The 26,941-nt window shown below is 35.2% G+C and overlaps 1 protein-coding gene and 1 pseudogene across 1 annotated transcript; both read right to left on the bottom strand.

Moving 5' to 3' along the window:
• Positions 1–834: 834 nt before the first annotated feature.
• LOC131041989 (jasmonoyl--L-amino acid synthetase GH3.5-like) lies at positions 835–2,258 on the bottom strand (annotated as a pseudogene).
• A 14,848-nt stretch (positions 2,259–17,106) lies between these two features.
• Positions 17,107–25,908, bottom strand: LOC131041896 (jasmonoyl--L-amino acid synthetase JAR4). The gene is made up of 4 exons (XM_057975127.2): positions 25,421–25,908; positions 25,023–25,124; positions 18,156–18,982; positions 17,107–17,883 (listed from the first exon to the last, which is right to left on the bottom strand). Exons 1-4 carry the CDS (start codon positions 25,738–25,740, stop codon positions 17,345–17,347), a joined length of 1,788 nt encoding a protein of 595 aa, XP_057831110.1. The 5' UTR covers positions 25,741–25,908; the 3' UTR covers positions 17,107–17,344.
• Between the last annotated feature and the right edge of the window lie 1,033 nt (positions 25,909–26,941).

The raw sequence follows: 26,941 nt of genomic DNA, 5'->3' as shown, positions 1-26,941 counted from the left end.
ATTAACAAGTGGAAAATTCTCTTGAATGCTTGTCCTAAGAATGGTAAGCAAATGAAGACTTTTGCTGTCGAGAAACATCACAAAATTATGTGGGCAAAGATGGTTGGGAGAAAGAAGTATCACCTTGAAGAATTTAACCCCAACATGGACCATCAACAAAAGGCTTATATAGAGGCCAATATCCCTTAGAGGTCAAAGATTCTCATTGCCCAACTGAAGACTAACTCACATAGTCTTTGGTGTGAAAGAGAGAGGTGGAAAAGGTCAAAAGATGTTTGAAAAGAGAGGGTTTGTTTCTTGTGCATAGCAATGGCTTTGGAAATTGAAAAACACTATATTAGACTGCAAAGCATATAATGAGATCAGCTATATAAATAATTTAACAATGACTTTCTTTCAAGATTTATTCAAACAAGATTGAGTGTAATGAATATAAGAACTCATTATTACATTAAATTGTAAAAGATCAGAACTTCATAACACAAAAATTGTAAAATCTGTTATCCTTAAACTATCTTTGACCTTATGAACACTAAAAATCTTTTATTCTATTCTATATTACTTCTGATCTAATAAACTGTGCACAGACCATCGAATACCAGGCCTGTCTTGTACCTCATGATACGAACACCTGTACATCAGAAGAAAGCCTCCACAACATCTTGGAGCCAACACAGCCCAAAACCTTGTGCAGAACAGTAAAAAGGAAATATGATTTGTGAATATGAGGAGTCCACTGCTGGTAGTACTTTTGCACCCTGTTCCAAATTAAGAGAGGTATGTGCTGAAATGTGTTTGGATTACACAATTGTTGAAAATGTCTGCAAACAAGGCTTAGCGAGAATTGACAAAGCGTGGAGTTTTTGAACTGACTCGGTGTTGCTCCAAGGTTCAAGTAGTGATCCAAAATCTTTCCAAATGAACCCTTTTCCACAATACGAATTTCAAGTGGTCCAATGGTCTTGGCTTTCCTAGAACCTGCATAGCCCGGATCAATTAAAGACTCGTCCATTATTGAACAACATCTAGTTATAACACTTCCTTCTATTTTTTCACTGAGCCCCCAAAAGATTACATAGTGGCCTTGTTCAGTTGACATATTTGCATAGCTTGTGAAGTCAACCAGCTCCACATTTTCTTCCCTGAGTAGTCTGGTAACCTTCTCAACAGCTATTTGCAGATCTTTTTCTGTGATCTTGTCAATGTTTAATGTAAGAAGAAGGTTCTTTCGGCCCATGTATGACAATTGTAAAATCCAGTCACTCTGACAATATCACCGAGTCTGTACCTGTAAAGTCCTGTATTCATTGAAAGCCATTAAGGAGGGATTCTCTCTTAAAAAGCAATCTTGATTAATGATATCAAGTTTTGATAATCTACAATCTTATGGATCATAAAATGTGATATTTTTTTTTTATGTAATCTCATGTTGAAACCCCCCAAAAAATAAAAAAATAATAATGAACAATATGAACTAGATTTAAATGTATTTTTGTTAACAAAGCTGAATTTTCTGAGACAAATAGAAAAGTCAAACCACAAACAGAAAAAAGGGTGGAACGCACCACCAAATGTTGTGATAACCACCTCATAATCCTGCCCAACTTTAATCACTTCTGTCAGACCCAGAAGTGCAGCTTCAGTATGGTGGGCATTAGCTACAGTCTGAAACATTTTCCAGTCTTCAAGCTGCTGGTGGAGTGGAATGAATTCAAAATATGCAATGTTGGGTACCACTGTGAAAGTTGCATTCTCTGGTGGGGTTGTGGGATGTATATTGGCAGCAATGCCACCTTCAGTGGCACCGTAATCTCCACTCATCGATGGTAGATTGCCTGCATAATGTCTCAATTTCCTTTGGTATGGCTCCATGGAACCTGTTGTGACACAATGAATATACTTGGCACTGGGCCAAAGCCGTGGGGTAATTCCATGCCAATTCTCCATGTCTTTACATTTTTCGTAGACGACATCTGCCAAGTCTAGATTTGGTTTAAATAATTTTGAAACAGCTACCCTCATAGAAGGCACTATGATTCGTTCACTAAGTTTCCCTTCCTTGATATCAGAACAAAGTTCTTGCCAGACTTGCTCGAGTGTCCGAAGAGCAGCCACTATGGAATGGATCGAAAATATTGCACTTCATTTGAATATAGCAGTGCACATAGGAGATGGCAATACAAGGATTGTTGAGGATCATTCCCAAATACAATCTCATCTGGACTGCAAGGAAAAACCTGGCATCTCTCCCTAAACATCTTATAACGTTCACTACTAAATATATGTCAAATCACAGTGCAAGCTACAAATTTCACATCCCCGCGTACGTCAACCCTACATGGTGGACGATGGTGGAATAAACTAAACAAAATAAATGCAAATTTAATGAAATGGGAGACCATACGTACATGGTGCACGATGGTGGAATAAACTAAACAAAATAAATGCAAATTTAATGAAATGAGAGACCACACGTATACGATGCAAGCTAGCATTGTCTTTAAGAGGTATGGTTGTCCATCTAAGCACATAGATATTAGTCAAAATAGAGGAAGATATTACATTAGGAGATGACTGGTAGTTATGAGGAGAGGGGTGCACATATGTAGGGGATGGCCAATCATTAATGAGGCATGGTGTTCATGTATTTCACGTTATTCCATATGACAGATCTTTTGGAAAAGAAAAGAGGGTGTTACAGCTCTTAAGAATTCCACGAACCCTCCACAATAAGGGATACAAGTCTGGATGAAAGGGGGAATGCAGAAAAACGACTTGAGAAGGAAGAATATAGAGTGTGGAGGGAAGGAGAGGGGACGATCTGAAGGCTACGCAGAAGAGGAGGAGGTTGGATTTAGAGACAAATGGGTCATTGGTGATTTCCCAAGCAGATAGAAAGGTGATTATGGAATCGTAGATAGGGCATGATAGATTGGGAAAAGAAACTTTCTATTATAGGACATGATAGATAGGACATGTATTTCCCAAGTATGTTGGGATTACAAAGCTGATTTGTTAGCAAGGCTTAGAAACTTTCTAGCAAAGGCGATTGGTAGGCATAAAAAGCCAAACCATAGTTGCTGTTTGTGAACTCCCTACTTGCGATGGAAAGGTAGCCTGTGTGAGCTCATGAAAAGGTTAAGGAAAATGTTGGATGGAGAAGAAAGAAAGACACAGCACGAGGGAGAAGAGCTATACAAATGTGGATGAAGGGTACATGAATGGAAGAGAGGGATATCCAAAGGAAGGAGGAGGAAGCTTGGACGTGAGGAGGATTAAGGTTACGGTGAAGAAGGGGAAAATTGCGCGCTATTTTGGAGAGGTAAAGACCATGCAACATGAGAGAAGAGGTGAAAACAAAGAGAAAGGGAAGGAGAAGTGGCCTACCAGGTGAGTGGAAGACATTGCAACTAGCCAAACAGACATATATGAAGAAATAGTAAGCAAGAAAAGGCTTTAGAAATGTTTGGAAGTATAGGTGGAAGATTTCTGCACCTGCATCGGAATTATCTTCATCATGAGATGAGTATTCGTTCACCAATGCTTCACTTTTCTAAAGAGAGTACTTAATTTTAATTTATTCATTTTTCGAAAAAGAAAGGAATGGATCTATTCAGTTTGGATTTGTCTCAATGATGCATTATATATTTTCTCCCATTTGTTAATTGCTTTCTTAATGAAATTTTGTCAGCAACCTAGATGTCATGTCTAAGCGTAGGTATTGCCCACATAAGAGACCTTCCATAATTTTGAATAAGCTAAATATGTCGATCATATAATTATTGATTTTTAGTTGTGTGGTAAATGCTCATTGCATGTCTATTTAAGATGGTAATAAGGAGGCTACTATTATGTTTGTAAATTTGGTATTATTTTGTTGTAGACTATATGGCATGTTGAAAACATCTTAGTGTATAATTTGTAATATAGCAACTAGATTGTCATAGAAAGGGTTTGTATTAAGGGAAGCATGTTGATCTCTATTTTTGGAAGCTCATATGATCCTTGTGATGATGATCCTTACCAAATTTATCGAGTAGATCTTCATTAGGATGATCCCTCGTATACATTATTCCCACTATCTTGAGCATAACTTGGATATCTATTGGGACTAAACAAGTTTATAACTAACATCGTATTTCTTCCTATAGTTGGATAATGCACTCAGTTTATGTGGTGTACTTATCTTGAAGATAATTAAATTGAAGACTATGACCATAGTATATGATGTGAGGTTTTATTCATTAAGTCTAAAGTACAAGACTATTGGATAAGTTTTAAACATGAGCTCCCTATATTTAGTAATTGTATCAAGTACATGTTATGAAACAATTGATAAGGATCTCATTAATATAACCAAATCTATATATTTGCACTAGAATATCACTTGATTTAAATAAGGAAACTATCTTTTAATGTAGTGGTGTAGTTGAGGTTGGGTTAAGAAGTTCATTACTACAAGTAACATTTTTATTATTTTCTAATATCAAGTATTACTGATCATGAAGATCATAATCAAATATAAGTGGATAGTGTGAATATTATATAATCAAGAAAATATACTAAAACATGAATATGAAGTTGAACCAAGGGATAAATGAAATTAAATGATGAGGATATTATTATTATCATTGGGTTTGATCTTGTTATGAAGATGATTTGACAAATATGATATTGCCATTATCATAAGGATGTCTTAGGTATCAATCATGCTTAAGCAGGTTTATAGCTAGAGCATTGTTACCCCTAATATTGTGAGGTGTATACCTTTACATGAAGATTGATATTGCTCATTGTCTTAGTGCTATAGGATTCAAATATTGATCATTCTTAATGCAAGTTTGTAAAGATTGATAGATGTATTTCAAGGTTCAGAAGGATTTTATGCTCTTTGGTTAGGATGAGTGTCATATATTATTGTGATACACAATACTATCGAACCATACTAAAGTGGGACCCAACTAGGAACCTAATAGAGACCCTTGCATTATTTTTGCATAATTTTGATATTAAGATTACATGGGTTTATTGACCTCTTGATTACCACCATCTTGATAAGAAAACTACCATTAGAACTAAGGAAGGATATTATGGTTGTTTTGGATGATGATATTTTTGTGTAGGAATCATGGCTACGATTAGGATAAACTTATGTCATAAGATCTATGATATTTCAGACACTTGTGATATAAGAAATATTAGATGTAGCGTTAAGTGGAGAAGATATCAAAATGCCTATAACTTTGGACCATTTGAGTAAATCCACTGCAATGAAAATAGTGAATTATTCTTTAATGTCATTTTAACCCCCTTGTTTAGTAAAATAATAAGATATGCTTTATAATTTTGGAATGATATTAGATATTGGAGTAAAGACTTTTATATGACCACAAGACATTGACTGACCCCTTAAGCGTAAGAACTCTATATTGAACATAATATAAGAATTTTAAATGGAACTAATTTCCTATGGGTTGTGTGAGCCAAGGTAACTTTGTCTTGAGTAATAAGCCTAGCTCTAAATCAAAATGATAAACATATGGAATCTATGTGTAGGTGTCCTTGATAGAGAGCTTATAAGGATAACTACATGCAACTTTGACCTATTTGGAAGCAGGAATGTAGGCGGCCCTTGGGTGAAGGATGCCCACGTGACCTCAAGTCCATAGGGGTAGGGTCTAGGGGGAATAACTCCAAGGTTTGGGGTTGTTCCTAACTTGCTGACCTTTCCTCTTTAGTAGGCTTCAAATGAGGTTGAATAGGCATTAGAAGATTATGAAAGAGTTAAGAAAGACTTATAACTTATATTTAATATATTTTATCTTTTTAAGTGATGAGTTGATAAACTAAAAGGATAGGGTCCTTTTGTTCAGTTTGTTTTGTTGGAATAATGGGATCACTTTGAGGGGGGTTGAATCAATAATCAATATAATCAAATAGACTCTTAATCAATAAAAAAATTAACACAAAGATATTAACATTTGCAGTAGATCATAGGACATTATCAATAACATTTAATGAAACAATCAAGAGATTCAAAAACACAAGTTCAACACCATGACACCAACATTTGAGTGGAAAACCCCTAATGGTGAAAAACCACTATGAATAAGTTTTATATTAGGCCTCCCTGGAAAAATACATTGGTTACAATTTAGGAGCACCACCTCCAAGCTTCACTGGCTAAATTCAAAACATCTATCCTAGGAGCACCAACCCCTTGCAATTTTAGGAGCACCAACTCCAAAGTGAGGAAGAACCCACTCCTTACACATTTTTTAAAATGCTCATCTTAGAGGATTACTATGTTTCCATACAAAACATCTGACATATTACAACTCTTCAAGCCATTCAAATTCAAACTATCTCAAAAATTCTGATCTTTGTTTTGCAATCTTTCACAATGACAAACTCCTCTTCAAGAATACTTTTCAATTATTGTTTTTTTATCATCTTCATGACTATTTCTACACTCAATCAAAAATTAGAATATACAATGTTTGACTGTAACCAAGGAGAAAACCTCACTCATTGTCATAATCAAACCCTCACTCTCTATTAGAATTAAAACCCCACTGCTCTTGTAAATAACATTTTATATGCAACATCGACAATGATAACATGTGCAAATTACTTCCTTCATATCATATTCATTGATCCACCACTTTCACATTCTCTTGAACTACTCAGAATTTCGTCATTCATTTCTGCAACAGTTATTTTTAAAAAAAAAACGTTCAGCTTCAAAAAACAGTCATTTATTGTAATTCTTAAATCATATTATTATGTTCTCACACCTACTTTCTACATTTTTTAGTCTTATCTTTTTTGGATCAAATACAATCTCGACACAAGAAAGATGTCACTGTTGGTATTGTGAAGAAGCAATTACAAAACCTTTCGACCAAAAAGGTACTTAGCCGTTAAATGTTAAATTGTCTTCTAGACCTATGCATAGAATAATCTTAAGCATTCGACCTTAATAACAGTACACAAGTCATTCTTTGATTGATCGTTTTAACATGAAGTTGGTTGGATGGAAGGGTGCACTTTTAAGTCGGACTGGGAAAGTCCAACTTGTGAAGTCCACTCTTCAGAATCTACTTGTGTATGCCCTTAGTCTATTCAAAATTCCTTCAAAGTATGTTGAGGTGATTGAGAAAATTCAAAGAAGATTTTTGTGGTCGGGAGTGGAGGATTAGAATAGAATCCCTCTGGTGGCATGGGAGAATGTTTGTAGACCAAGGAAACAAGGTGGGTTGGGGCTTAGGAGCATCAAATCTCTTAACTCTGTTCTCCTTGCTAGACAAGTTTGGAGAACTTATGGTTGTAGGCGGGAATGGAACACCCCATGGCACAATAAGTATCTTTCTAATATTTAGAATTATCGGGACTTCCTTAAATCTCCTCATCTCCTTGCGAGATCTCATCTTTGGAATAATATCATTAAGGTCAGGTATGTTGCTCTCAGTGGGACCTGCTGGAAGCTAGGGAATGGTCGGAGCATTCTCTTTTGGGATGATTGCTGGATTGGTAAAACTCCACTGGGCTTTGACCCTGTGATTGGAGATTCTAGAGATGCTTGTGTTGCTTCCTTTGGGCTGAAGGTGGTTGACTACTAGGCTGGCAGTAATTGGGTGGATCTTTCTATTATTAGCCCTACCCTAGGGTCATTGCAATCTACTTTGAATTATTTTACTTCGGAGAATGTTAACTCTGTGTTGGGTGAATATTTTGTTACTAGCGTACCAATGAAAAAATATGTATTTTACACACAGCTATGTTGAGACAAAGTCTCTCCTCTCATCAAGGGGAGGTTCCTTGGTAGAATTTGGGCATTTCACCAACTTTGAAATTAAATTTGGGGGTAAGCTTAAGGAATATAATTCTCTTTTTTCAGAATTCACATATATCCCCTTACTTGATGAAACTTCTTACAAATTAATCAACTAAAGAAACTTGCATACAATGACTAAATTATCTCGAAAACCGCGTAAGCACAAAGTCTTATAGGATTACTATCTAACTTCCAAATCAATTACAATTATAACTAATACAGCTTGTAGCTCAAAGTATTCAAGATATATGTATGAAAATTTCGATAATCTAAAGCAACCAACAATAGTACAAAACCTATAACCTAATCCTTGTATCACAATACTAATTCCTAAATATGAAAATAGCTCAAAGTCTATTTGCCACAATTTAGGTGCTCCCTTAATCACATGAACAAAAAAACCACTAATATCAAGGAATTAAAGAACTTATATAAGCAATGAACATAGGAACATTCACTCGTATAAACAATCTTTGTCTGAACACAAAGTTTGGAATCAAAAGGAATTGCTCTCTTTATTTGCTTGATTGAATCTTCACAACAAAAAGCTCAAAGTCTTAGTTGAGGCAACAATTCGACAGACTTTTTGCTTAGCACATAAAAGATAAATATTTACAAATAAGGTTCCTCCTTTTATAGAAAAGGAGTTGAGAAAAATGTGGGCATCGTTGACTAATTCAACTGCAAAGTCCCACTTGACTACAACTACTGCATAAAATAAAAATGCAACTGCAAAAAAATTTGCAGTAAGAAAGAATGCAACTACATGAAAACTACATAGTGTCAATGACACTTTATTCTTTATTTTACCCCCTCATTGTTTTTCTAGAATTCCTCGAACCTTGCTAGCGTATCTTGCATTTAGATCTGTCTGGCCCTGAAGTCGCATTGGAAATGGCATGAAAATGAGATATGGAATCTCCAACTTACACATAAATCCTTTTCACTTTCTTCAAAACTAATGCAAGATCATCTAATTTGATTTGGATTTCAATCAACTTATCAAATGACGCTAGAGAAAATTGATCATCTACCAACTGGTCGATCATGGTGAGGAATTCTTGTTTGACAGTCTCATTGGGTAAAACTTTTTGTTCTGTATCAAATAATTGGCAAGGCTGTTAGGACCCGGGAGGCAACTAAGAGGGGGGAGGGTGAATCAGTTGTCTATTAATTTCAACCCAAATACAACTTAATCAAACTTGATGCATAATACCGGTAAACCAAACTTAATGCCGGTTGACAGATTAGTAATTAATATTAATAGTGGTGAAGCTTAATGCATAACACAGAAAGAGAAACAACATCCACAACACATAACACAGAGATTTGTACGTGGAAACCCTATAAGGGGGAAAACCACGGTGGGAAACCTTACCCACAATCAGATGATACTACTGCAGATAGTATGTGTATACAAATGGGGTCTGCACATGCAGAAAGGCCAACCGCCTAGAGCTCACTGCTCAATCACAAAATAGGAGTCACACTGACTACAATTGGATGGTTAAATCCAATGATAATGTACTGCTCAAAGTAGCATCTCCAATGCTGGATTCAGTACTGGTTAAGCTTTGATAATCACCTTCAAACCATCCTTGAACCTTCTCTATGGTCTACTCATATGATCTTCAATATTCGCACGTACCATGATACAATGCCATACCATATACCGTTACTTCTCTACTTCTCTTTATCTCACAAAGAGATCTTACATATATACCAAAACCTAAGACCAAATGTGTAGGTCGGCTCACTAAGAATATTACAATAAAATCAATTACAAACAAGTCAAGATGCGATGCATCATGTTGGCTTAATACATTTACAACAATATCCAATTAATAAATCATCTCCATAACGTGTCGTGCTGATCTGGAATAGATAATGCATACTGATCCATAACCTAGACCAATTTGCCGGTAACAATAAATATGTCAATCCGATTAGACCATTAACCAAAATACCAAAACCAAGTATCCAAACCATGTCTTCGACATAACCAAGTGATCTCCAGATAATAACAAGTCATCCTTAGTGCCAGTGAACAATATAACCTACCGGTGAACAATATACCGATGACTGTGCATAAGTCACTAAACATGCCGGTGAACACAATGTGCTGGTTTAGCATAACCAAATATCTCTAGAAGGATAAGTGTTGACATCAATGACAAAATTAATGCAACACATCCATAATACCAACAAAGGCAATTATGATATTCCCGATGAAACATTTGTGATTACATTAGTGCATGCTTTCTTGTCCTGATTCATGTCGTCCTTTACTAGTATTTTCATTAGATCATCCTTGTGTGCCAATATTGATCGAGTTTGGATGTACTCGCCCTGAGTCAATACTACATTGTTATCAACAAGGATGTCTACTATGTACTCTCTCATTTTATCTCAAAGCCCTAAATATTTCTCAAGTTCTATGATTTCTTGGGATAGTAGAGATTGTACATCCTGAACCTGTACTTGAGCATTTTCAAAATCTATCAAAAGCTTGATTGCAAAATCAATGAGATGTGTCCCTTTGATTTCAAGCAGTCGATCCATTCTTCCATTACTCTGCCCCTTGTACCTAGTCTCTCTACTTTTTTGAGTGCTTCTGTGTCGACTGAAGAAACTATTAGTTGCACCTCTTGTGATGACTGCGTTATTTTATGAAGAACGCTAGTCATCTATTCACATTTCTGCTTCCATTCATTTTTCTCATCCCTTTCCTGATCAAATCTACACATGAGAGAGTTGAAAGTAGTTTGAGAGTCTTTCTTAACACTATCATGTGTCTACACCAAGTTATACAGTCTGCATAGTATAATTCACAGGTTTAATGTTGTCCTTGTCCTTATCTAAAGATGACACCAAGATCTCAGTGTATTTCCTTTTTCATACTCGATCAACCAAGATTCTGGACATAGTCTTGGGCTTCTTGGTGACTTTCTGCTTGACAGGTCCTAATTGATCAAAATCAAAATCATCTGGTGAGATTACCTTCTTCTTTCTTTTGGGTGCCACAATATCCAACCATGGAGGAAGATTTTATTCTGTTGTTGGAGTTGTGGTATCAGTTTGCGTAGTCGCAGATACTTGTATTGTAGCCTGCCTTGAAGTTATAGCAGCCTGGGATACTAGCACAAGGGAAGTTGTATCAACAACATTAGGAAATTTAGAAGAAGATGCTACTGCTATAGTGGTAGAAACCAATAGCGGAGCCGTTGTAGTGATAATGGTAGAAACAAGTGTCGAAGCCTCTGCAGTAACAACACCTGAAGGAAGCGTTACTGTCTGTTGCTCTTGAGACATATGTGCCATTGCTTTAGTAAAGTATAAGATTGAAGATTCAATCATAGACGTGGGTACATCATCGAAACTTGGAAGGCTTGACAAAGTTACAAATTCTTCATCATCTTCTTCAACATCTAAGCCTTCATCATCCCAGTCCTCATCCTCTTCATCTGAATCACTCAATAGAATGAATGACTACCTAAGTTGAAGCAGGAACTTGTGTTGTTGCAAAAATGGTAGTAACTAGCGGAGGAAGTGATTCTCCCGCATCTTGCATTTCTTCTTCCAGTGGTATTTCTCCCTCTTCTTGTTCTTTTCCCGACTCCTACAATGCTGGTTCCTTGGAAACATCCTTTTGTGCATCTTGAGATGAGGATTCTCCTTTTTTCGGCCCTTTGATTGTATAGACATCCGCAATCCATTCAAATATCTTGCAACTTGTTCAACTTCATCATCAACATGTCCGGATTTGATGTTCAAATTGTAAAATGCTTCCGTGTATTCCTTCACACTAGATTCCTTCTATCTCAAATTTTGCAACTTCCGGAACAGATTCACTTGATAATCGATTGGCATAAACTTTGACTTCAACTAAGCAATCATCCGATCCTATGTCTTAATCTTCTCTTTACCTCTTCTATATCAAATTGCAAATGCTCCCACCAAAGAGACGCATGACCTTTCAAGCAGGTGCAGGCATATTTCACCTTCCTCTCTTATATTTTTCCATCTCTGAGATCCAATCCATCAATTCATCCAAATCCAACTTCCCATGATATTCCGGTGGGGTAAAATAAGGTTTAGTATTCGCCCTACTCAAAACCCTCAAAATCCTTTCCTCACCTGGATCAACCGCCAGTGGGTTTACTTATTCTGTCGGGGCTTCTTCTCCCTCATATTCACTTACATCTTCAATATGTCGGCCTCTTCTCTGGGCTGTCTCCACGGCTTCCAACCGGGCTGCTATACCTCGCAACATCTCCATCACAGCAGGATCTGCATTCCCACATGCTCCACCATTCCTAGCTCCTCTTCACGCCATTGTTCACGCCGGCCCTCTGCAGCTGTAGGTCAGATCCGCAATCCGCCACGCTACAACAAAAAAATTAGGACACGCAACCTCCAGAATGAAACTTTGCTCTGATACCACTTTAAGCAGTCACCGGTTAGGAGGGACCTCAAAGAGATCAATCTGGACCGATCAACAAGAGTAAACACAATAGAAACACAAAGATATTATGGAGGCAATGCAAAACAGATTGATTTATAACATGAAAATTGATTACAACGAACTGGTAACAATTGGGTTACAGCATAACCGACTCACATGCCTGGTAGAACATACATAATAGGTCACAACTGGGACCTTGAATCTTAAGATCTATCTTCTACACACATTCTAGCTACTTGATTTTTCGATTCATTCATTCTAATATGCAATTACAATTATATATATGATCCAAAGGATCCGGTCAGCCCAAAACGGGATCAAAACCCGAAGAACAAGACCTAATGTGTAAAATTAACAAGGTCGGCCTCTGCCAAGAGATTCCTTTGGAAAATCCAAAGGATGAAGTGTAGATTGCGGGAAAAGGTCGGTCACATGCCAAGGAACATTGGAATCAATGCCCAAGGCTCCGCATGCTTCAGAAGAGGTTCCGATAGATCACCAAAATAGGTCCAGGCAACCGGTAACAAGAAACTGTCAACTGGTAACAGGACGCTGTCAAGGAAACCGATAGCGAAATCTTGCTGGAAATGAAACAAATGCGATGTGGTCTGGAAATAAAAAAGATGATCAAGTCTTCAAGTAGAATCGAACTCCACAGGATCCAGCGAGCCAAAACCGAGACACACAGAAAGAAAAGCTAAAACTGCAAACATAAAGCAAACAAAAAGAAAATGTTTTTGGTTGGTGCAAGATTGCTATGAACCGGGGATGCTCCTGCATCAGTTCTTTACCAATGATTGAGTATTGATACTGTCAAAAGAGGATATCCACAATACACTTTCTTGTCTCAGACACAAATAGAACTTACACTTGCATGAACCAAAATGAAGTGTTATATTCATGTCTTTGCTTTACTTGTAATATCAACAACAAACTCATATATTGTCATTTACATATCATGGTTTGCAAGAACACTTATTGACATCAATGACAAACATGCCAAAGCCAACACATTTATCTACTGAGTAGAGACAATCCTATGTTGGATCAAAGTGATCTTTTGTGGATGTGTCATTTAATTCTAGACTAGTAAGACTTTATGTATATACTCCTAGACCTATCTTGATTATGATCTACTTATTCTAAATTCAGAACCTCTCTTCCAATTAGAGTGTTAAGCCAAGTATAGGCGCTGACTTTTATGGAAACAAATAGAGTTCGGACCCTACGAGGGCATAGGTAGAGGATTGTATTCCTCAGGCACGTAGACTAGTCCTCTCTATCTAAGGTGATCACTAAAGGAAATCCTATGGCCGACATAAGAGAAGCTTATATACTTAAGATTGAAAGTAGTCGAGGAGTGTACTATGTCAGTAGACTGTCAGTTGTACCCCCTAGTTAGCGGATGGTTGCCGCTAGTTGCATACAGGTGAGGGATAGCCCACGTTGATCTAGGGTATTGGGCAGATTCCGCTAGGAGCATGTAGGCCTAGGGGCTAGTTACATGCTGACGATGGATATCCTTATTGCTTAGTCGTCCGATGAATTGCATGGAAGAGAATTTCTAATGAAGAATAGGTGGGTAAAAACTAGATCAATCTCATTGTATAATTTTGGGCATATCTTGATGTGGAAATGATATACTAGGCTTTGTTAGGACAAGGATAGACACTTGGTGTAGTATGAGATACATCGAACCTTGTTCCCACTTGCTTGTTGGTGCAAAAGATTAGACAAAAGAATGTGTACCACGGTGTAGTGCGCAATGCGCCAACATTTCTTTTAAATATGGGATGCACTATAGGCAAGTGGTAGCTAGTTGTTAAGGTTATCTCGGTTCCTCACTGTGTAAATGCAAGTCACTAGGTATGTGATGCCTATTGAAGCTAGTCACTAACTACGAGAGATGTATTTTGGAGCTAGTCCCTATGAATATGGGACATGGGTTAGAGCTAGTCACTTTGTATATGTGACATAAGCCAGAGCTAGTCATCATGTGTGTGAGGTGTACGAGCTAGTCATCATGTGTTAATGGGAAGTGTGCTTGAATCACTCTTTATGGAATTGGAAAATTCAGAAGGGTACGACCCTGATGTAATTGTGTATGTATGTACTCTATTTGAACACAATTAGATATTTCTTTATTATTGTTGGACAATTTTTTAATAAATAGACCTAGTTTAAAGAGAGATCAAAGATCTCATAAGAGAGGAGTGGATGAACTCCCTCTAAACTTTTCGGGCGAACTATGAAGCCTCTGACTTCCCTCGAAGACATACGTAGGCAGGGTCATCAGGAATGAACCCTTGAAGCTTAGGTCTAGGTCTAATGGGAGGTCCTGACCTCAAGAGCTTACCACCTTTGAGTGCATGCATAAGTGGTGGTACAAAGTTGTCACCACTATGGTGATTGAATAAATTATATAGTCAACACTTCTAAGATCAAACAAGAAGCTTGGTCAATTAAATTGATACTTGTGAATTAAAAAAAAAAATTTAGCAACCAGGGGTGACTGTTCATGAATTTGTTTGCTACCATATATAAGTTCAAAAACTCTTCCCCCAGGTCTGATTGGAAATGATCTGCAGATTGATAAAGGTAATGGATTAATATTTTTATTAGAATATCTTGTATTTTCAGGTCCCATTGACTTAATCTCTTGGATTGGCATTTATATCATTTTGTTTCACTTCAGTTTTGGAAAAATATGGCTGTAAGCAACAGACTGCTAGAGATCAGATTGCTTACCATATTTGTAAATCAATTAAAGAAAAAACAAGCAACCCACTGTTTGAACTATGTAGCATTCTAACATTCAACCAAGACGGCAGTCACAATCGCTGCAAATTATGTTTTAGGCCCTAGCTAAAATGATAGTGGTGTGACTACAACCAGTTTCAACAATTCTTCCCCTCTCCTTACTTCTCCAAAGAGAGAATACAGAAGTTAAATAACCAAAAGCAAAAATATGTGGTTTCAGGTGTGCAGAGCGAGCATGAACGAATGAATGATGCCCATGCATGTCTATAGAATTAAAAAATATAAGCTGACTATCTAATTAATCCTATAATAACTTCAATTTTTTAAACAGTTAAAGACATGACCAAAGAACAGAGTATTCAATACAAATCTGCTTTACTCTTATAGCCTACAGGAGATGATAGAGCCTCCTTTTTGATTTGGTAATTTCCATGTTTTTCTGGGGTGGGAAGGAAGTGTACCCAATTTCAACACTTGGTCATGTCTCCTAGAATTTGAGCTTGGGACTCAGTTATGGAAGTACCCATAATTTTACTGTATACTACTTAGCTTATCGCTTGAAATATAACAAGAAAATTTTAGGGACACAATGATGAAATGAAAAACATCAATGCTCTAAATCCTAATTGATAACAGTGGCACTAACAATACACTTTATTGAGCATTATATACTCAAATGAAATTAATCAAATGACAAATAGATCAAAAGGGATAGATCTAGGATCTAAAATTTTCATTGTGGGTCTGGAAAATGTTGTCTAAATTATTATGTATAATGCAAAAATATTCAAGGCAATAGGTATTTATGTTGAAGAAAGATAAGTCCACATTTTTTTGAATACCGTACATTCCCTTATTTTGATGATGCAAGCAACTGACGCTCAAATAAAATAAAGTGGGTGAAAGCAATTTTTTAAATTTAATTTATGTCATGTTTATTTATTTTTTATTTTTTTCAAAAAATGATAAAAGTTTATTAAAAACAAAGAGACTTATATTTTAATATGTTATTAATTTATTTTTTATATAGCATTAGATTGTTGAGATCTGATTTGCATCACAAATGCTTGTTTTGAGACAATTTGTGAAGGTACAAGAGGCATTGGATATCATGATCATTAACTATCAATGGAGTATTCAAAGAGGGCCCAGAAGGTCAAAGCCTATCATGAGTATGATCAAGTTTTATAATACAGATCAATCATGTTTGGGGGAAATCTATGATGACATTGATTCTATAATAGAAAAAATAAAGTTATAATAGTACCAAAAAAATGACTCCAAAGAAACATTTTTTTAGAGTGATAAAAATCATTCATCACCACTAAAACAAGATGAACAAACCACTACATCTTGTATATGCATTATCCCCAAATATTATAACATGGAGATACTTCTTTGTTAGGAAGAAGTGCACCATATAGAAATAGCGATAGATAATGTTAAGAAAGAGTTTGATAGATTTATCTAAATCGAAATGTTAAGAAAGAGTTTAATAGGTTTATCTAAATCGAAATCATAGTATTTGTACAATATAAGAGAGATGCACATTTGTGCATGTTCCTCCAACCTTTTACAATCAAAATTCTATCAAAAATAACATTTTTTTATGAGAATTTTTGGACTCAACGGTAACAATAATGTGGGGGTAAATCTTACTGTCAGAAGCCAACGATTTAGACTGCTAGAGCATTCTGCAAAATCAGTTTTATCAGGTAATTTGGAAGTATTACAAATCTGTAGTAAATATAATTTTTGTCGCCTTCACAAACTTGCAAAGAACTAATGAATATTTCTATTTTGTACATAGCAGTAGCTGTGGAAACTGAAAAGCATTATATTAAGCTGCAAAGTGTATAATGACATCAAGATTAGCTACATAATAATTTAACAATGACTTTTTTTCAAGATTTATTCAACAAATATTGAATGGAGAAAATGGAAGAATTCATTATAACACTAAATTGTATAAGATCAGCACTTCATAATGAAAAAATAAAAAATAGAAGATCTACTATCCCGTAAACTATTTTGACCTCGTCAATATTGAAATTCTTCTACTTTATTTTATATTACTTCTGATTTAATAAACTGTTCTCGAACCATCAAATTCCAGGCCTGTCTTGTAACTCATGATACAAACACCTGTACAGCAGAAGAAAGTTTTCACAACATCGTGGAGCTAACACATCCCAAAACTCCGTGCAGAACAATAAGAATATAACACGATTTGTGAATATGAGGAGGCCACTGCTGGCAGTACTTTCGCACCCTGTTCCAAATTAAGAGAGGTAGGTGCTAAAATGTGTTTGGATTACACAATTGTTGAGAATGTCAAACAAAGCCTGGTGAGAATTGACGCAACGGGGAGTTTTGAACTGGCTCGCTGCTGTTCCAAGATTCAAGTAGTGATCTAAAATCTTTCGGAATGCACCCTTTTCCACGATACGGATTTCAAGTGGTCCAATGGTCTTGGCTTTCCTAGAACCAGAATAGCCCGGATCAATTAAAGACTCGTCCATTATTGAACAACATCTAGTTATAACACTTCCTTCTATTTTTTCACTGAGCTCCCAAAAGATTACATAATGGCCTGGTTCAATTGACATGTCTGCATAGCTTGTGAAGTCAACCAGCTCCACATTTTCTTCCCTGAGTAGTCTGGTAACCTTCTCAACAGCTATTTGCAGATCTTTTTCTGTGATCTTGTCAATGTTTAATGTAAGAAGAAGGTTCTTTCGGCCCATGTATGACAATTGTGGAGTACAATTGTAAAATCCAGTCACTCTGACAATATCACCGAGTCTGTACCTGTAAAGTCCTGTATTCATTGAAAGCCATTAAAGAGGGATTCTCTCTTAGAAGCAATCTAGATTAAAGATATCAAGTTTTCATAATCTATAATCTTATGGATCATAAAATGTGATAAATTTTAAAAAAAATAAAAATGTAAACTCATGTTGAAACCCAAAAAAAACAAAAATAGTAATGAACAATATGAACTAGATTTCAGTGTATTTTTGTTAACAAAACTGAATTTTCTGAGACAAATAGAAAAGTCAAACCACAAATAGAAAAAAGGTTGGAACGCACCACCAAATGTTGTGATAACCACCTCATAATCCTGCCCAACTTTCACTTCTGTCAGACCCACAGGTGCAGCTTCAGTATGGTGGGCATTGGCTACATTCTGAAACATTTTCCAGTCTTCAAGATGCTGATGGAGTGGAATGAATTCAAAATATGCAATGTTGGGTACCATTGTGAAAGTTGCATTCTCTGGTGGGATTGTGGGCTGTATATTGGCAGCAATGCCACCTTCAGTGGCACCGTAATCTCCACTCATCAATGGTAGATCGCCTGCATAATGTCTCAATTTCCCTAGGTATGGCTCCATGGAACCTGTTGTGACACAGTGAATATACTTGGCACTAGGCCAAAGCCGTGGGATAACTCCCTGCCAATTCTCCATGTCTTTACATTTTTCGTAGATTACATCTGCCAAATCTGGATTTGATTTAAGCAATTTGGAAACAGCTGCCCTCATAGAAGGCACTGTGATTCGTTCACTAAGTTTCCCTTCCTTGATATCAGAACAAAGTTCTTGCCAGACTTGCTCGAGTGTCCGGAGAGCATCCACAATGGAGTACGAAAATATTGATCGAAAATATTGCACTTCATTTGAATATAGCAGTGCACATAGGAGATGGCAATACAAGGATTGTTGAGGATCATTCCCAAATACAACCTCATCTGGACTGCATGGAGAAACCTGGCATCTCTCTCTAAACATCTTATAACGTTCACTACTAAATATATGTGAAATCACAGTGCAAGCTACAAAGCCCCCTTCAGTGCGAATTTGTTTGCTACCATATATAAGTTCAAAAACTCTTCCCCCAGGTCTGATTGGAAATAATCTGCAGATTGATAAAGGTAATGGGTTGGGTCAATAATTTTATTAGAATGTCTTGTATTTTCAGGTCCCATTGACTTAATCTCTTGGATTTATTAATTATTTTGTTTCATTTCAATTTTGCATGCTCATTTGAAGGAAAAATATGGCTGTAAATAACTAGTAGACTGCTAGAGATCAGATTGCTTACCATATTTGTAAATCAATTAAAGAAAAAACAAGCAACCCACTGTTTGAGCTATATAGCTTTCTAGCATTCAACCAAAGATGAAAGTCACAGTAGCTGCAAATTATGCTTTAAGCCCTGGATAATATGGCACTGGTGTGAACAAAACCAGCGTCCAACACTTATTTCCCTCTCCTTACTCCGAAAAGAAAGAATACAGAAGCAGAAACATATGGCTTCAGGTCCTCAGGGGTGCAGGGCGTGAATGAATAATTTTGATGACGTTCATGAGATTAAATAGTTTGTTGAATTGAAAAATATCTTTTTTGATGTCAGATTTCTTACTCTTAATTTTGACTAGAAAGCTGACCATCTGATTAATCAATTTTTTAATCATTCTAAGATATGAGCAAAGAACAGATTATTCAATACAACTCTGCTTTACTCTTATACCCTGCAGGAGATAATAGAGCCTCCTTTTTTATTTAATAAATTACTTTTTATTTCTCTGGGGTTGGAGGGAACTGTACCCAATTTTAACACTTGGTCATGTCTCCTGGAATTTGAGCTTGGGACTCTGTTATGGAAGTACCCATTCTTTTACTGTGTACAACTTGAGCTCATCACTTGAAATATAACAAGACAATTTTAGGGACACAATGATGAAATGAAAAACATCAATGCTCTAAATCCTACTTGATAATACAGTCGCACTTAACCACGAGGGAAGAAATGAAATCTTCTTCAGAAATAACTGTACTACTACTAACAGCACACTTTATTGAGCATTATACACTCAAATGAAATTAATCAAATGACAAATAGATCAAAAGTATACAATTAGATAAGGTTGTAAAATTTATTTGTAAAATTTTTATAATTAGTGTTTTGGTTGAGGAAAGATACGTGCAGATTTTTTTTGGACATCATATATCTTACATTTCTTTAATTTGAATGCAAGCAATTCACACTCAAATAAAGTGGGTAAAAGCAATATGAAATTATTGAAGATAAATTCTATTTATTTTACTTTTTAAATTTAATTTGTTATGTTTATTTATATTGCAATATAATATTAATTTATTTTTTATGCAACATTAAGTTGTTAAGACTTGATTCACATCAAACAATTGTTTTGAGACAATTTGTGAGGGTGCAAGAGGTATTGGGTGCCATGGTCATTAGTTGCCAATGGAGTATTTGGAGACAAACAAATTCAAAGAGGGTCCAAAAGGTCAAAATCATTGATCCTAGATGATGACTGGTGAGCTTATGTGGACACTAACTTGAGTTTCACCGAGTCTATCATGAGTATGATCAACTTTTCTAATACAGATAACCATGTTTGAGGGAAATCTATGATGATATTGACTCTAACAGAAAAAATAGAGTTCATAATAGTATAAAAAGAAAATGACTTGGAAGAAACATTTTTTAAGTGTGTAAAAAAAAAGCAGTCATCAACACTAGAATAAAAAGAACACACCATTACACACATTATCCCCTATACAATAGCATGACTAGAAAGAAGTGTGTCATATAAAAATATTAATAGATAATATTAAGAAAGAGTTTGATAGATTTATCTCAAAACAAGATCACAATATTTTTGTATTCTTTCTTCTTGTACATGTTCCTCCAACCTCTTTGCAATCAAAATTCTATTAGAAATAAGCATTTCTTTGAGATTTTTTGGACTTAACGCTAATGGTGTGGGGGATAATCTTACTGTCAGAAGCCAATGACTTAGACTGCTAGAACATTTCTTAAATCAGTTTTATCATGTAATTTAAAGGTATCACAAATCTAAAGTGTGTAACTGTAATTTTTGTCGCCTTCTTAAAATTGCAAGGAACTAAGGAATATTCAACAATAACATTAAGAATAATTACATCTTTTTTTGTATTGTAACGACACATGCCAAAGAAATGTGGGTGTCTGAGTAGTCTAGGCAGATTAGCAACCACAAAAGAAGGCAAATTATGCTGTAGTGATTTGCATCTCTCATCAGGAATAGAGCCACTCTTTTATGTTATCCTCTGTCAATATTGAATCCCATCAAATGGTTTTCATTTATTAGTAAAGGCTACGATTCTATACATGGTGCTGTAAAATATTTGGAAACAATACTTATTTTGTCTGCGAGATGTCTGATATAGATAGCTTTTGCTATTTATTAAAAAAATTAAAAAATCATAAGACAATTGTACTGTAATTTTTAATTTATTTAAAGACACTGACCTCTGCCTGACAGGCAGCTACTACCAGAAAAAACTCTAGTATAATCAACCAAAACTCTGTACGCAAAAATATATGTTGCGAAGGCATACAATTTACCCCGTATTCCTACTAAGATAACCTGAAAATAATTAGCACAAAGCCAAAAAGCTTTCTATTGAAACCCTTCCGGCTATAGACCAATGTGTCAAGCTTTGCACTATCATTGACACTCAATCAAATAGAGGAGGGAATATTGTCTAAAACCCTGCCCTATACATTGTTCAATGGCTGCTACATTGTCCCGATTTGCATCATTAAGTTTGTGGCCACTAACTCTGTCCTGACGTAACGAGTGCAGTCCAGCCATTGATTAAGCAGACAAATATTAGCTTTTTTTCCGAGATGATGAGGAGTGTCTTTAATCTGATCCTTCAACTCTCATCAGTTTACTTAGGGCATGTTCTCATGTGGCTGCTTAGCTTATTTTGGCTAGCAGCTGCTCAATATTTTTAGGGATTATTTGTGAAGCAGCTGACCTCATGAATATTCATCTTTGCTGCTTATTTTTAAGCAAAACATCTTAAATTTGTATTAATAGCATTAATACTAATTTGTGCACTTAAAATTTGGAAAGAAAAAGAAATAAAATCTTTAAAAAAAGAGGGAAAGAAAATTGTGGAGCCATGTGACATTTTTGTTAATAAGCAGCCACTGCTTAGTTCCAGCCCCCCTTTTGGTTCCATAGCTTATTTCTAATTCCTAAACTATAGCTGCTCCGCCAAAATAGGAAAGATTCCAAATTATCCCTTTTTTGACAATTTTTAAGTTGCATGAGAACACTTAACTGCTTAAATTCAAGCAGAAAATAGAGTTAAGCAGCAGTATGGGAACATGATGTTACGATTAGATAATTTTGGATTTCTGATTGTAGCTGTCATTGAGGTTTTTTTTCTTTTAGATTTTCAGTTTTATTGGCTGTGGTCTTACGGAAGCGTTTATAGGAATTATTTTTTATGGAGTGGAGGTTTAATAAGGCATAAAAAGATTTGCTATAAGATTACACAGAATCTTTTTCTGACCCTGTTTTTTCGACTGTAATTCGGATGCATTGGGCTGAGAATTTAGATTTAAGATTAATGATCGAACACTTGGTAAACAAAATATTTAAATGCCTCGCAAAATATGTAAGATTAAGAAGCTGAAATTCGCACTTTGGATAGTGAACAAAGAATATTATAACAGTGAATGGATAATAAATTCTTAAATGAGATGCTTTCATAGGAAAACGAGAGTTAAAATGAGAAATTACTTGGGTTCCCTTTATATTCTTATTTAAAGGATGAAAATAGCAGGGTTGAATCTCGCAGAAATTGTCTTTTCAATGCAAATTCCATATAGAATGCGAAATTATTTTAAAGGACGTTATATAGAATGAACTTCTTTCAAGAATGAATGCATTACAGGCCTAGATGACCCCACTGAAACTTTTCTTGCTGCAGTTTGCAGTAGTTATCTGTTAGAGATTGATCGATATTGTTAGTGTAAACAATGAATTATCTGGGCTTGGCTGGATTGCAATTTGCGCAATTTATACCTTTTCCTGTTTTCAGATTTGCATTATTTCCGTTTTTATTTTTAGAGGGTAAGTTGCTTCCAGGAAAAAACAATAAAAAATTATATACATCAGTTGAATGAGAAAAAAAACAGCATAAGTGAATTTGCATGGCGACAGAGGGTGGAAGTTCTAGATTCATTTGTTAAAATAGCATGTTGCAAGTAAGAGGTCACAAGATCTTTTCATGATATTGGAGGGTGTGTCATGCTAACGTGGCTGATCAGGTAAAATGTTTATTTGACATACTGCAGACCATTTATCCTGAAGCACTGCAGGTTTCCTAAAAAATTACATGGTGACATTTTTGGATAAAGGATTTAACAAAAAATAAATTTGCATGGTGACAGTTTTGGGCAAAGGATTTAAGAAAGTGTAATATAAATTATAAAAAGATAAATTGATTAAACGGACAGATTTCTTTCACATTCATTTCTTCATTATATCAATAAAACAAATCTATTACAATTATCACTTCTCTCTTCATTAAATAAATCAGAGATTTCTCTTTGTTATGTTTATTCTTATGTTATTTCTTGTTTTCTTTTAGAAGTGAAATTTCTTAAAAAAAAAAAAAACTGTTTTGAAAAAAAGAGTACATATCAATTTTCATGATGGCAGATTTAAGAAATACAACACAAATATTCAATAAAACAAATTCATCCAACAAATAGGTTACCTTTCTGACTTCTCCCCTCTTTTAGTAAACATGAATCTCTTTGTTTTTGATAAAAATAAAGCAGTAAACTAACAAAAACTAACAAACAGAACAACGGAGGAAGATTAGGCAAACATAAATCTCTTTGTTGAATATATGTTATTTCTCTTTTCTTTTAGGGGTGAAGTTGCTTTCAAAGTAAGTTGTTTTGAAAAAAATAATTTTTTTTAGAAATACTATATAAATCGTCAATAAAATAAATTTATTAGATACAGATTAGAATAGGGCTCAATTATCTCCCGAGTTGTCTTATTTGCTGGATCAACTTGTTGATCTGGATAACTCTTTGTAGTTCTCTTGGCTGGGCGGTTCCTTCTTTTGTTGTATTTCTCTTTCTGTTTTGAATAAATTTTTACCCCTCTTTATTGTCAATCTACTATTGTAGAACAACTGAGATTATCTTACTCTAACAAGAGGGTCTAAAAATGTCAACTTATTCATTCATGACTTTTGTGTCTTTTTCTTCAAGACTAAGTGCTTGCTCTTGCCATTTTAAATTTGGTCCCAAAATTAAAAATCTGAAAAAAGAAAAAATTGTTTTTAGATTTTACAAAAAAATGTTTCATTTTGCCTAAAAAAGGTATTAGATAGATATTTTGATATTGGAAATCATATCTGTATTTAGAGTCAGACTTTGTAGGGGGTTGATCTAGGCTGGAGAAGGGTTGCAGTATTTTATAATATTTTAAGATATGATGCTGTATTTTGCTTATTTATAATTAAATACAATTTTTGACCTAGACCTTTATGAAGTAAAAAATAAAGTGTTTGCTCTTGCCAAATCCAAGTGCATAGAGAACCAAAACAAATAGTAAAAAACAATGAATATATAAATCAACAATTCTATTAAACTTCTAACAATCAATTTAATATTATATCTAAACATCATGTAATTCAATGGTCAAACAGTCAATAATAATTTTACACTTCATCCACACCAAAACATCATAATAATTTTACAATTCATCATATTCCTATTAACCAAAATTAACCTTTGACTATGGGATGAATGATATTTAAAACAATTTAAATAACCCCCAATCTACAAAAGAAAACTTAATTATAATCAGAAATGTAACAGAAAAGAGGAGAATATTCAATTTTATAACTTTCTTAAGACTTGCAATTGAAAATAGAAATCATATTATAATCCGAAATTAAAAAAATGAAGAAAATCGTCAACTGCGCATCAGAATACTGGACAGAGAAAATGGTGTTTATTTGCTTCTTGAAGCAATAAGAGGCGTTTCCCAAAACAGAGCCAGTACTAGTTATGCAAAGAGATTATAGAAAACCAGTAACCAAAAGTGCGGATCAAGACGACATACCGAGTCCGATAGGCGGCAGAAATACGAAAAGTCTGCACCATTCCTGTGAGCAATTCATCATTTATGGGTACGAACTTGGGCCTCCCGTCGGTAGTCCCAGAGCTGAAAGATAAGAGGAATTATGCAAATTTGAACTTCAATTCGGAAAAGAGAAGAGGAACTATCCAAATTCGAACTTCAATCCGGAAAAGAGAAGAGGAACTATGCAAATTTTAACTTCAATCCGGAAAAGAGAGAAGGAATTATACAAATTTGAACTTCAATTCGGAAAAGAGAAGAGGAATTATGCAAATTCGAACTTCAATCCGGAAAAGAGAAGAGGAACTATGCAAATTCGAACTTCAATCCGGAAAAGAGAGAAGGAATTATACAGAAAGAAAGAAGAATTGCAGAAGCACCTCAATGAGAATACAGAGATGGGCTGAGTAGTGAGAAGGGGGGACTGATCTCCGCGGCTGAGCCGAAGAATGTAAGGCTCGAGGTCGGCGTGAGTGGCGAGAGGAACTTGTGCTTTATACTCCTCGGGATCTGTGGTTCCATCTACTCCCCATTTGCACAAATATTCTGTCACACCGTTACGCTCTAGAATCCTCTTCAGCGTCTCTCGCTGCACGCGCTCTGCATCCCTCGTTATTGCCTCGAATTCCTCAATCACTTTGTCGTACCAGATATCTACATTCACAGTCGCATTTTCTGCGTCTTCTCCCTTAAATTCCATCTACCTTCTCTTTCTACGTCCTCCCTCTTAAAGCAGACGAGACCGCTGTACAGTGAATCAACGTGACTTGCATGTTGTGTCCGGATTTATCCAATTTCTTCCACTTTGCATGCAAGTCAGAAGAGATTCTACATATCTGCCAAACCAACAACCGCAACATATTCGAAAGCTGCACAAATCTGAATTAATATAAATTGAACGGACAAGAACATACACTTAGACAGCCGCGGCTATTCTAGCTCCAAAACAGATTTTTCGTACAGTGTGTTAGTGACATGTTAGTCAATCGCAGCGGTTAATTACAAAATCAACGGTGTAAAACGTGCGACTAACACGTTAGTCAATCGCAGCGGTTAATTACAAAATCAACGGTGTAAAACGTGCGACTAACATGTGTGTTAGTCAATCCGTACTGTCTTTTTGGAGCCAAAATAAATGGGTCCCACTTAGATGGCCATTTTTAATATTATTGTCATTTTTAGTTTCTTATTAAATAAGCGGTTTTGAAAAGGTCCTAGCTTTCTACAATGAAAAGAATATTTGCCAATTTTAGTTCACTCATAATTTGTACAATTTTAAGAATAATTTTTTTTTTAATGGATGATAGGGGATGGTCTTAAGTAGTTGAGTATGTTCTACTAGTTTTAAAAACATATTCATATTATAGTATAAATATTGCATTATTAATAAATATTATTTTTGGAGTCAATAACTACCTACCACGAAAATAATTATTTTAAATTTGTATTGCATATATTATTGATTTACCAAAATCTATGCAACTACCCATTAACCAATATCAAATAAATAAACATTTATGATTCGTTGCATATTTCAAATGAAACAAAATATAATGTTATTCTTTGCAAATAAAATGTACTTATGAAAATATAAATAAGTTTAATAAAATATTGTATTAAACTTGTCAAATGATAGTGTGAACACGATGTTTTATTAGATGGGTTCATCATTTAAGTCGTATTCACACTGGCTATTTAAGTTTACTTAGAGTACATAGAAGATAGTTATCACTTTATATTTCAAGTCATAAAATTAAAACACTTGTTATAATCTTATGCAATTTTTTGTCTCACCTTGATCCATATAGTGGAGAACAAAATTGTAATAAAGTTGTCAAATGTTAGTGTCAACACAATGTTTTATTTAATTAGTTCATCATTTAGGTCCTATTCACACTAGT

The sequence above is a fragment of the Cryptomeria japonica genome, chromosome 7 (assembly GCF_030272615.1).
Source record: "Cryptomeria japonica chromosome 7, Sugi_1.0, whole genome shotgun sequence".
Classification (NCBI taxonomy): Eukaryota; Viridiplantae; Streptophyta; class Pinopsida; order Cupressales; family Cupressaceae; genus Cryptomeria; species Cryptomeria japonica.
Note: the sequence above shows the minus strand (reverse complement) of the source record. Positions and strands in the feature narration are given on the sequence as shown.